At 36.1% G+C, this 13,397-nt stretch overlaps 2 protein-coding genes across 3 annotated transcripts in view; one reads left to right on the top strand and one right to left on the bottom strand.

Annotated features, from left to right (window-relative positions):
• stxbp1a (syntaxin binding protein 1a) overlaps positions 1 to 3,038 on the bottom strand; it is a 45,120-nt gene extending 42,082 nt beyond the window's left edge. For both annotated transcript variants that reach the window (XM_067375469.1, XM_067375470.1), the window contains exon 1: positions 2,969 to 3,038. In XM_067375469.1, the coding sequence (XP_067231570.1) occupies positions 2,969 to 3,005 (37 nt within the window). In that variant the 5' untranslated portion in view covers positions 3,006 to 3,038. The remainder of the gene's footprint in view (positions 1 to 2,968) is intronic.
• A 2,029-nt stretch (positions 3,039 to 5,067) lies between these two features.
• The window catches only part of niban2a (niban apoptosis regulator 2a), a 30,873-nt gene continuing 22,543 nt past the window's right edge, over positions 5,068 to 13,397 (top strand). The window contains exons 1-3 of the mRNA XM_067375551.1: positions 5,068 to 5,312; positions 10,765 to 10,895; positions 13,080 to 13,208. Coding sequence (XP_067231652.1) covers positions 5,258 to 5,312; positions 10,765 to 10,895; positions 13,080 to 13,208 — 315 coding nt within the window. The 5' untranslated portion in view covers positions 5,068 to 5,257. The remainder of the gene's footprint in view (positions 5,313 to 10,764; positions 10,896 to 13,079; positions 13,209 to 13,397) is intronic.

Here is a 13,397-nt window from a genome sequence, read left to right as displayed (position 1 = left end):
CAGACAGCTGCTGCCTTCTAACTCTCATTAACCTTACAAACGCTTTGATCAACTCACAACGTCAGTGAAAAATAGTTCATCATAACATCTTAATATAAATCATGCACTCACCATATTGCTAAATCTACACTATTTTTCATATCAACAGAAAAACATACCGCTATGTGGCTTCTCTCGAGACTCCCCTGCTCTTTCGTTGCAGAGTTCGTTGTTAACGATATGCTAAAGCACGCCGGCACCTTGACGTGATTGGTTACAAGCAGGGTTGCCAGGTTTTCACAACAAAACCCGCCCAATGCTCCTCAAAACTAGCCCAATAGCATTCCAGGGGGGTCCCACAATAAAAATCGCATAATTCGCATTCCATGGATTAAATATAGCGTTATTTTGGGTCGATTCAACCCGCGGACATAAAAACAACCAGTGGCAACAGTGTAAAAGTAGCCCAATTCCGCGGGAAAAACGCGGACTTGGCAACACTGGTTACAAGGTAGTTTGTGACGTCACAAACACCAGCGATTCCAAACCGCGGGTTTTTTTAACTGCAGAAAATATGGTGCGTTCAAAGGTGCGTTCACGCGGCCTCGTAATTCCTGTAGTTACGAGATTCCTGCTTGTAAAAAGCATTCACGTCCTCGTAGAGCTCGTAATTACAGCTTGTAAGATGGGAGTTTTCTGAAAGCTCCCACATGTACCACGTGGCCGCTGTACCACCTGACCGCTGTAGATTCATTTAGGCGTTGATAGTGGTGCCATGGAAACGCATAATTCCCAGTCCAAGGACCAAAAGGACGTGAACAGCTCCGAATTTAATGTCACGTGTTGTCATTTCAAGAATCCGGTAAATACGAGGTGACGTGAACGCAACATAAGTCCTCCTGGGAAGTTCGTATTTATGAGGTGGGAAGTCACTTCGTCGGAGTATGATGGCGGTGTGCCTTCTCTAAATTAATTACACAAAATAACAACACTTCTGCTTCTAGAAAATGTAGAGCAAAGAATGTGCATTAGTTGTATGTTGCTTTTTTATGTTTTTTAATTAATTTATGAAGCCATTGTAAACTTTATTGTTACATATTACATTTTACATTGCGTTGCTATCGTATTTTTTGCTGGTAATCAGCTTACTTCGTTGTAAATAGAAAAGCCTGACAATGTCACTGCTAAATACCTGTAAGTATTGTGGTATTTCACTGTTTCTGACTGACACGCCCCCAACTCGTACAGATCGGAGCTTAAAGAAAATTACGAGCTTCCCACTGGTATTTACGACATTGTGGTGGCGTTCATGTCGGTTCTGCTTATAGCCTAAATACGATCTTTCCGACATGACTTGAACGCACCAATATTCAGACATATGAATTTGCACATGGTTCGTCTTAAAACATATTAAAAACACCACATAGACATATAACAACATTAACATGATTTTCACCTCAGGCGATATATATATATATATATATATATATATATATATATATATATATATATATATATATATATATATATATATATATATATATATATATAAATATATTTATATATATATATATATATTTTTTTTTTTTTTTTATATATGTTCCTCAATCAAATTTAGACAAAATAGGCTAATCATAATTTTAAGATGTTTTTCGAGGTAAAAGTATTTTATCCCATTTGACCAAAACAAAATTAGCCTTTTCATAAAAGGTAAAAATGTGTGTGGGTTTTTTTTATGACCTAAAGGGGTTCTCTGTGAAATGCGCGTTTTATCAGGGTTTTTTTTTATTTTTTTTTAACTTAACTACAAAATGGCTTCCCGCATCTTGTTTACACAAAACAGATTTAATTTTTTGGAAGTTTTTTAAATATTAATATATTATTTGCATTACTTGGTATTAAAAAAAAATAAAAAATAAATAAAACAGGCTATGACAAACTACTTTTCCCAGCATTTGTTTTTCTCTAAAAAAAAGCCACACAATGTGTTTATATTATTTTTAATTAATTAATTAACAGATATGCGTTTGATCATGGCAACGTTTGAATTTAGATTCCCAATACAAGGCCTGAGATCTCTAAAAAAGAGAGAGTGATAGCCGTAATAGTATATTTCATCAACCTTTCATAGAGTCTATTTCAAAACAATTGTCATTTTATCCTGCTGCATAGGCAACATTTCTCTAAACCGAAAGCACCTTCACCGCCATCAATCTGTCTGTACTATTCGCCATTCTGTTATGCTCTACACATGACAGATCCAGCTACACATCTGAGGGATGCGCATTTGGTGCTCTCATTTTCCACTATTCAACCGAACACCGCCATTTAACGATCCAGCTGGAGATGAGAGCCAGCTGCATTCATGTTAAAAGCACGGGCACTTCCTGGGCAGATCATTTCACCACCTGGAGCTTTACGCAATGGAATATGATGCTCTGGTGATCAATCACAGGGGTGAGGCTTTGCCAAAACGCATTGATTAAGCTCATTTTCAGAGGTAGAAGGAAGAGTTTTGAACACATCGTTTCAGCTGTATTTTCATTATAGATATATAGCTAATATTCCGAGTGGAATAAAATAAAACCGCAATGGTCTGTCGACAGAACCCTGCGTAAATCCTCAAACGTCCGTGCAGAATAAGGGCGTTCCTGTGCTGGACCATCTTTACACCCGTGCATCAAGCTTTTTTTGTGTGTGTGTTAGTCTGGTACTCGTGCCACATATTTATAATTTAAACAACATGCAATGGGAATAAAACATATTCATGTCATGCTCCACTGATGCACAATGCGCATCCGCAACATCCCCAGAGTAATGTCCTCCCCGTTCAGCACAATGGCAGGGAAACAACCAGCCGCATCCAGGGGGAACTGAACGCTGAGGAACGCTTATGACACATGCAACGGCAAGGAACCATAAAAGAGCACGTACATATGGTTGAACATTAAACCTCAGTAGTCGAGGAGCATTAACATTATGATCTTACTTTCGCCAACGACCGCCTTTAATCCAATTGGTGCCATGATGCTCCTGAGTGTTCGCCCGTGTGCTGTATCTTCTCCTCCCTCTCCTCCTCTTGCTGTCTCTGGCAGAGCGGTGCTGCGCACTCACAGCAGCTGACTGCGGAGATTCGTCACTGCGTAAGCGCCCCTCCCTCACGTGGGCTCGTGTTTGCCAAACGCTGAGGGCGCAGACACAGAATCACATTCACAAGTGAATTCTTTCTTGATTTCAGTTTTTGTTTTCATGCAATGATCAATGGAGGTTGTAAAATATCCTTGCATCTTTTCTATGGTATTCACTGTTGGCTGCTGCGTGACAAAAAGAGAAGAGAAGCCACTGATGGTTTAATATTTTACACTGACTTTTAATTTTACCAACAAACAAAGCAGTTTAGTTTACTTCATTAAATTGAAAATATAAATTGGTAAATTACTAATTAAAGACATGCTATTACTTTACCAATGCAAATAAAAATAATTAATTATCGTACAGTAGGTAGCTATCACACGTGTGATCATCTTGCTGGATCTAGTGCTGCATTTTAGTGAGTTGAACATATTTTGACCGCATGAGGGCGCTAAATATCTTCTAAACATGAACCATTCCACTTCATTTCAGTGTTATAAAGACAGTTATTGGGAATAATCAAAATAATTATTTTAATATGTGACCCTGGACCACAAAACCAGTTTTTTTTGGGTCAGTTTGTTTTTAAATTGAGACTTATACATCAGCTGAGTAAATAAGCTTTTCACTGATGTATGGTTTGTTAGGATAGGGTAATATTTGGCCGAGATACAACTGTTTGAAAATCTGGAATCTGAGGGTGCAAAAAAAAAAAAAAAAAAAAAAAAAATATTGAGAAAATCGCCTTTAAAGTTGTCCAAATTAAGTTCTTAGCATTGCATATCCACTCGCAAAAAAAAAAAAAAAAAAAAAAAATTATATATATATTTATGGTAGGAAATTTACAAAATATCTTCATGGAACATGATCTTTACTTAACATTCAAATGATTTTTGGCATAAAAGAAAAATCGATAATTTTGACCCATACAATGCATTGTTGACTATTGCTACAAATATATCTGTGCGACTTATGACTGGTTTTGTGGTCCAGGGTCACATATATAATTATTTTTTACATACTAAAATAATATTATATTACAGTCATATTGTTTATTTTATAAATTATATTATTTAATAAAAAAAAATGTTTTTATAAAATATAATTAGCTATATTAAAAATATAGGCTATTTTTATATCAATATATCTACATATTTTCATAATGTAATCATATTAAATCATAATATTTTATGTAAGTTTTTATGACATTTTTTTAATAATATTTTAAACTTTTTAGGAACTTATTTTATCTGAGATGAAAAACTATAAAATAATATTATATGTCAATATATTTAATTAAATTATAGTATTTTATAAAAGTATTATTTTTAATAATAATATTTAAACTGCGCTTTTCAGAAAATTATATATTAAGGAAATTATATATTAAAGAAATTATATATTATATTATATTATATTATATTATATTATTTTATATATTCAGGAAATTATATATTATATATATTATATGTTATATTAAACTTATGTGCCAAACTATAAAACAATACTATTATTATTATTATTATTATTAATAAATACATTTGTTTATTTATTTTTAATTAGGCCTATATATAAAATGTAGGCTATTATTATTATTATTAACAATTATGTATGAAATAAATACATTATTATATCTTAATAAAATTATAAAATATAATTTTGCCCTTTCTTCACTTTCACTTGAAAGCAGAGCAAGCCTAAAACAGATTCAGTGGTCATTTCAAAACTAAGACAGGTACCAGGCAATTTCCAATCCTATTTAATAAATAAATAAATCAAGCAAAGCCCATCATAAAACAAAAGCTGTAGTCTATGCAATTCCCTGATCATATCAGACGCTTGATCTATAATCAGCTGTGATTAAAAAAACAACAGAAGGTTTGTTGTGAAGTTGGGTGTGTCCGTCTGTGTAAACCACACCCTCTGAATGTCACTCATTTGACTGAACAAGTTTAAATGAGTCTTGTTTCTCACACAGAGGGCGTCACACACACAGCCACTGAAGTCACGTCAATGCACAATGAACGCAACGCTCTGAGGTGTCCAGGGATGGTTAATTTGGAAGACACTTTTCTGTAGCGTTTCTTAAGTTTCGGATACAAAGGAACTTTCCTCAATATCTGTGATTGTCATTTAAATCGCCATCATGGGTGATGTGATTTCTACCAACCTGGACGAAGGCAAGCGGGAGAAGATTACAGGTAAACCGCGTTTGTGTTACTTTTAAAAGGGATGAAGCAATTTTCAGTACAATACTTTAAACTTATATGCTTATAGTGAACGTGCATGGGCACAATAATCACAGTTGTTTAAGAAAGCCTATTGCGTAAAACAAAGAAAACTTTGACGCGTTCGCGAGACGCGTTTTTCCACTTGGAAATCAAAGCGCTGTCTGTCTTCATTTACTCATCATTTACTGTCAGTTCATAACTTTCAGCCTAACTCGTTTTATGTTCCACGGAAAGAATAGAGAAAGTCATACAGGATTGTGCAAGAACATGAGGGTGAGTAAATGATGACAGAATTGTATTTGACACGGCGTCTTAAAAACGCAACGCAACGCAACACACAGCGCACATGTTTATTGACCAACAATTAAAAAATAACGCAAACGGAATGTAAGAACGAGTGTCTAAACGCCCTCTATGATTCAAGTATGCACATGCAGTGCAGTTAATGACATTCTGAGGCAATAGTGAGTAGTTTGTCTTAAAAAAAAACGTTTGTTTTGAGTCGACTTTTTCCATACACTTTTATTAGCGTTTAACTCTTTGGCAAAAACCGTTTTTCCTCTTTGCCAGCTTCACTCAGGTTTTCTGGGTGATTAATAGTATCCCCTGACCCTTTTAATAGTAGTTTTGTGTCCACAAATAATATTGTCTGCCATAACTCAAATATAATAATAAAAAAAATGTTCTCATGAAGCTTCTCAAAGAGTATTTTGGCTGCATTATGGTTCCTCTAGTTGGTTTAGAGAACTGGTAAATATCCTCTACCTGTAGAGACATGCTCTCATAACCATATATTAGTTCCTCTCCCAAGCATGATGGGGACATAATCACGTTCTTTAAAATAAATATGCTTTTCTCATTTAAGTGTTTTATTTAAAGAGGTTTGGAATACCGCAATTATGTTTACAACATTTGCTTTTGTTTAACAAGGCTTTGAGAGATTTTCTAGAAACTTCCAGGAACATTTCATAGATATCCTTGCTACCAAACTGACACTTGGGAAAGGAAACGTTACCAGTCCATAATTTGTGACGTCAGTGGTGGTTACTTTGCATTGGAGCTGTGTCTTATCTTTTTCCCTCATGTCAATCATAGAAAGGATCTCTGGGTGAAAACACTTGATAAACATAGATTGAGTTTAGAACAACTTTAGTTGTGGAAAAAAAATGTTTCAGTGAAACGAACCTTTTGAAACAATATCCGAAAGTTATTATGGGAAAACAAAAGCTCTTTTGCCTGTGACTGGAAATATTGGATCATTACAACCTTGTATGTACACACACACACACACACACACACACACACACACACACACACACACACACACACACACACACACACACACACACACACACACACACTCTTAGAACAAGTCAGGACTGGTTAACAAGTACAGGTTTCATTGTGTGTGTTTGAAGTACCAGTCTAGATCTTTCATTGATGATAGGCTTGAGTCACTTGAGGAGTTGCCACTTCATGAAATAATTGACTCGTTATAAGCTCATTTCTGAGAAGTATTTCAGTGAGATCAATGCAGGTGGATATCATGCAGATGCTTGTGCTGATGCCATAAAATGCTATCTGCTGACTCAGCCTTCCTGAAATTCCACTGCTCTGAAATTAACTGTGGGATGATGTTTGGTCTTCAGAAGACAAAAGGCCACCCCCATAGACTCTCCCTTTATGAAGCCCGGAGCAGTTATGAAGATGTTTGTGGTAGATGGACAGGAGGTCAGCAGGTTAATGGGAGGTTTGCACACAGGAAATTCCTCTTTAGACCTCCCTCATGAACTATTTGACTAATAGGGCTAGATTTTTTTTGAGAGAGAGTGAGATCAAGTATGAACATGTTTTTGAGTAATAGGGAGGATCTTCTCAAGGTGTCCTCATACATCTGCCTCCCCCTTGTCTTTCCCTCCCTCTGTCAATTTCATGGACAGTGCAGGGTTCATTTGCTGACTGTGCATGCGGGAGGGGATGTTTGTCAGCTTTTGGTTTTTATGGTTTCTATGGTGAAATGGATAGATTGCTTATTGGACTTGTAGAGGTCAGCAGTGAGGTAAAAAGATCTAACTGGCTAACAGTTGAAGTTTTGTCAAAAAGAATGACTTATGGTAGTCTTCGTAGCATCAATAAGAATGGGAATTATAAACCAATCAATGTTTTTTCATCGTTTTTCAGCAAAGGTGTCTGAATTATTAATCTTCCTTTTTTATTTTTTTATTTTTTATATTTATTTTTCTCTAAACTTTTCCACAGACTAGAAAACCACTGCCCTACTGTGTTTTAGCATGCCCCGAGTGGAACCCATCTTAAAATGTGGTGATTGACGTGATGTGCACAATGGCATTCAATTTCAGTGTTTATGTAGATAACATAGTTTTCCTGTGAATCGACGCCGGCACCTGTTCCACCTGTGCTGAACGAGCGTCTAAAAACACTTTCTGTAAATATACATGTGAATGAATACTGTGGAATAGTCAACACTGAGCCAAAGCAAACCGAGTCTACAAGTTATTCTAGTTTAATACAATAGCGGGTCTGCTAGAGAACGGTCTGCCCTCACAGACACGCCGGCTGCTGCATTCTTGCAAACACAACAACATGCTTTTCATGTTCAAATGTCCTGTAACAAGAAGCTTCTAATCTGATGGAGGTGTAAGTGGAGAGATTCTTCCCTGTGGAGACCTAGGCCATGATACAGTAAACGGAAATACCCAGAAGGCCATGTGTACTTTAAATGCAGCTGACATCAGATGTGGCCGCCTTCCTTTTTCCGTCCTTGTCAGGATGTTCCTTCCTGTTCTTATGGAAGCATCTCCATTCAGTTACATGCAAACACATGCTAGCTTTCATCCCAGTACAGTGCCTCAAGTGATTGATTTAACATGTTAATGTTAAATGCAAAGGATATTGTTTGCTGTTAAACTAGACCAAGATACTTTGAATATGGCATTCAAATGTGATCGCCTCTGATCATGCATCACCTTTTCCATTTATTGGCCTCTTTATATAAGCAAATTATTCTTAATAGCACCATCTTCTTTTCATAAAGCTTTGATAAGCCTGCAGGCGCAGGTCTTTACATTTTTAATGTGTATTTTCACACTGTGTCCATGTGTGTATTTCCACACTTGACTGTTTTTGCAACTCTTTCTCTCTTTATCAAGAATGCCCTTTAATTGTTGACCTCCTTTTGTGTTCTAACCCTATTGAATTTCTGGAAAGCGTGGATCAGCATTTTCGCAGATAAAATGCTTTCCTGTAGCTCAGTGGTTAGAGCATAGCACTAGCAATGCCATGGTCATGGGTTCGATCCCAGGGATTGCACATACTCAAATACAAAAAAATGTATAGTTTAATGCAATGTAAGTCGCTTTGGATAAAAGCGTCTGCCAAATGCATAAATGTAAATGTAAATGTAAAATATATTTTAAAAAAAACTGTGAAGATGTTGTAACAGAATACATGGTGAGGGTTGCACAGTTTAATAAAAAAAAATGGCAGTGTATTGTATAAATTATTTTGAATTTTTTTAAACTATTTTATTAATTTAAATTATTACATTATTTTTCAAAAAATAGAACGTAGGCCTATTGAAATTATATATGATTATTATTATTATTATTATTATCATTATAACAACCATATTTTATAAGTAGGACAATATTAGACTTTGAAGCATGCACGTTGTAAAAAAATTGCAGCCTTTTGTGGTTTAATAAGCACACATGACCATATCATGATTTCTAGGGCTGTAACCACCATAGACATTAAGAGGGACAAGTCCCCCCAATATTGTCCCCACAGTATTTGAAATTCTTGCATGCTTTGCTGCACTCAATTATGCAGTGCTCTGTATGTTGTTAGGATGACATAAAGGTTTAAAAGTTACATTTTTAGTGATGGTCGGCCTCAGCAGTCTAACAATGTCAAAATGATGGAGATGACCAATCAAATCAAAGCAGGTGGGGTTTATTGTTCACAGAGGCAGAGCATGAATTCCATCATGTGAAGCGTCAGTTTAACGTTGAAAAAGAGTGAGGTAAGCTGTAAATAGCGTAAAATTTAAAGTTATTAAATGTTTAAAGTTCACCCAAAAAAGAAATATCTGTCATCAGTTACTCACCCTCATGTCGTTAAAAACCCGTAGGACCTTTGTTCATCTTTGGAACACAAATTAATATATTTTGATGAAATCCAAGAGTTTACTGGAGCCGGCCAATAATGAGCCAGTGTTCAGACGTAAACACAAAAGCTCTGTAACGAAAATAGTGCATGAGAATGACGGGGACAGACAAATTTGTTAAATAAAGTCATTATTTTTTTGTTTTTGCGCGCAAAAAGTATTCTTATCGCTTCATAATATTAAGGTTGAACCACTGTAGTCACATTGACTATTTTAACAAACTTTTCTGGACCTTGAATCTGGTCATATCTTAATTTGTGTTCCGAAAATGAATAAAGGTCTTACGGGTTTGGAACGACATGAGGCTGAGTAATTAATGACAGAATTTTCATTTTTGGGTGAACTAACCCTTTAATGCATGTTTTGCGATAGGAATTTATTAGAACTGCCTCTACACTACATGAGTTTAAAGCAAAACTCAAAACCCATTTTTTTTTCTCTGGCTTTTAATTGTCGTTGATGTGTGCTGTGTCTGGTTTGTTTTGCGCTGTAGTTTATGGTGTACATGGTGTTAGTTTGTTATACTGTACAGCACCCCTGGTCAACAATTGTTTTTTTTTTTATTGGTGCTATATAAATAAAGCTGAGTTGAGTTAAATATGCATTTACGTGATTCATGTAATTCCCAACTGAGTGTGACGAGACACTTTTAAGTTTTCAACATATATTAGGCATACAAATAAAAGTACATGTGTGCATATTTTAAATGCAAATTATTGCAAATATTATTTGCAAATAGATCAAAAATGATCATTTCTCAGATGTGGAATTTCCTTCACTGTTCTGTTTATGCTTTATAAAAAGCATAAACAGAACAGTGTTTAAGACATGGTTACCACCTTGTCTCAAACACACACACAGGCATAGGCTAATGATGTGTGGTGGCAGTGAACCATCACATTGTATTTCACACTCTAATCCTAGTCAACTAAAAATGTTGGATCAAGTTACAGCTGTTTATGGGTTTTTCTGTGTGTGTGTGTTTGCATCTTTGTTGTTTTCTTGCTTAATTGCTGTTGGGGACAATTCACAAACTAAAAGACTAAACTAACTCAACAGGTTTATAACATTTTGTGATTGTTAAATGTTTATGCTACCATTTCACCCAAATAAACCTCCAACAAATTCAAACTGCAATTTACAGTAATCTTTGCAGCTGTAAGGTGATCATTTCTTTCCTCTGCTGCGGTCCTGCTTAAAATCTAACATTCTCGTGTGTCTGTTCCAACCTAGCCCACACCAGTGCCGTGATGGCAGAGTTTGGGAGGTTTTATGAGCAGCAGTACGCCGTGGCTTTGTTCAACAGTGTTCGCTTTGAGATTGAAGGAGGAGGGAGTATCCAGACACAGCTACTACATAGAAAGGTAAAGTCCCCCATATTTCCATGAATTTCACCTTTACATCTGTCCAGAGATGTAGATACCAGAGGGAAAAAGGCATGGTGAAGAAAAGCCCAGCTGAGGTTAAAATGAGATAAGAAATAAGTCTCCTTGCCCCCCCATAACAAAAGCACAAACACACAAAGGCACATAAAGACTTCAGTCGCCATTCCACCAACTGATGAGTCAAAGGATCTTAAGTTCTGGCTTTCTAATGCCCATTTTTCTATCAAATTTATGCTGGTGCTCGTGCCAGCCCACATTTCCACTGACTTGAGAGATGAACAATGACATAACTAACAACATAACCAGGTCACAAATGAACTTTGAACATTACTGTCTTTTAATTGTTGATGCAGCTGTCAAGAGCATAGCAATCAATTCACATAAGTAATATTAGTAATTATATATTTTATTTAGATAGACGGGGGAAACATTAATATGGCTGGATGTCCATTAACTGATTATGTATCGCTGCCATGAGCATTCCAAGTGTAGACGAGTTGTTGTTTTAAAGGGGTGGTTTATTATGATTTCACTTTTTTAACTTTAGTGAGTGTGTAATGTTGCTGTTAGAGCACAAACATCTGCAAAGTTAGGATGTTCAAAGTTCAATGCAAAGGGAGATATATTCTTTTAAAGAATTCTCAGTTTAAAGACTACAACAAATGGCTGAGCTTCTTCCCGGGTTGGTGACCTCACTAACCCTAAAATTTATATAAATCCCACCCCCGATAACATGCAACAAAGAGTGTGAGGCCATGTTATTGCAATACAGTATGTAACACAAATGCAATAGCGTGTCAAAAAAGCAAGATAATAACATGACAAGTTATAACTGTATTTAAACTAAACTATACCTGTTATATCTTCATGCAGCATATATTCTCTGGCACTGTAGGCATCTTACAACAGTTCCCACATGAGCGATTTGGATTATCATGATGGAATATGTTTATCAATGACTTTAAGATAGTTAACTCCACATCAGATACATAAATTCATCAACTAACCATTCAAAAACATCCTGTTGCTATATGTTGTCACTTCTTCTTGAGTCTCTCCATCATTGTCCGACTCCGTTTTGAACATAAAAGGCTAAACAGTTTCTAACATTTTCAGTGAGTCTGAGGTAATCAGAGCTGCTAACAAGAGCTCTTGAAACTCCGCCCTCTTCTAGAGAGCAGCAGCTCATTTGAATTTAAAGGGACACACAAAAACAGCGTTTTTGCTCACCCTCAAAAAGTGACAAATTTAACATGCTATAAAAAATTATCTGTGCAGTATTTTGAGCTAAAACTTCACATACACTCAGAGTCATTTTACTTCTTGTAAAAGTGGCATTATATGACGCCTTTGGGGGAAAAAAAAACCTTTACTTGTTGTGGATATTATCCCACCCACCTGGCCCTAATTATTTCTGGTTTGAGACCAGCAGGCCTAAGGAGACTAAACCAGCTTTTCTGCAGTAGAAAATGTCAAACGGTTCAAAGTTTGTGATCTGGAATTGGGCTTGAGAGATGATGATCCGAAGAAAGCGAAGTCCCTCTGTTGTCTCAGTTACCTTAACTAATGTGTAGAAAGTTAAAAACCCAGTCAGCAGCCTTCAATTTTGAACATTTTCCTTTCTCTTTCGTCTCAAAATTCCCTACGTCTCCAATTATCAGTTGTCCATGAAGTCATTTGATCTCAACTCAAGACAGAAATCTAGACTATGGCCAAGAAAAACACTTCTCAAAAATTGTGCACAATCATTTTTGAAGTCCCTCAATTGTTATGAGCCAAGACAGCTGGACTTGAAAATATTTGTCTATTTATTTAAACTTGGTTTCAAAGATTAACCGATTAACCACGTTCAAAGGCATGTTCACTTACTAGTGGTAAATTCAGCATCCATTAGCAGAAAGATGTGGCTTTGATTGTAGACATAACACAACCTTGAATGTCTTTTATGTATCAGTTGCTCCACCCATTTCTTCTTTTAGGCTAAATCACTCAGATCAATGTTATATAAACACATCTTGAGCTAGCCTCTTTGTTATTCCAGACTGTTGGGAGTGTTTCATGTTGGTCTTCTAAACACCATTCATTGATTTGTTTAGTCATGCTTTCATCTTGTACAATGATTTTGATTCACATTCATTTAAAATATGTTTGTTCCCACCACAGGACCCTCTGAAGAACAAGTCCATCTTCTCCGGAGGTCTATTTCAGTATCTGGAAGAGAGCAAGAAATGGAGAAGTCGCTTTTTGTACGTGGGAGACTCCTACAACATCAGCTTGTATGAGAGCAAAGCGGTGAGTGTAAACTGCTGAGTGTTTGTTTTTTTTTGTTTTTCTTTTCTCACTGCAAACACACCCAGCTCTGATAATTAAATGTAAACAAAGGAAAAATGGTCTGAATGTTAATCTTGCATTATTGGACCTCACTTTAATGTATTGTTGTTAGTGGACTTGTATGTCATTTCCCCAGCTGCAGAGTGATTC

Source organism: Chanodichthys erythropterus, chromosome 22 (assembly GCF_024489055.1).
Source record: "Chanodichthys erythropterus isolate Z2021 chromosome 22, ASM2448905v1, whole genome shotgun sequence".
Classification (NCBI taxonomy): Eukaryota; Metazoa; Chordata; class Actinopteri; order Cypriniformes; family Xenocyprididae; genus Chanodichthys; species Chanodichthys erythropterus.
Note: the sequence above shows the minus strand (reverse complement) of the source record. Positions and strands in the feature narration are given on the sequence as shown.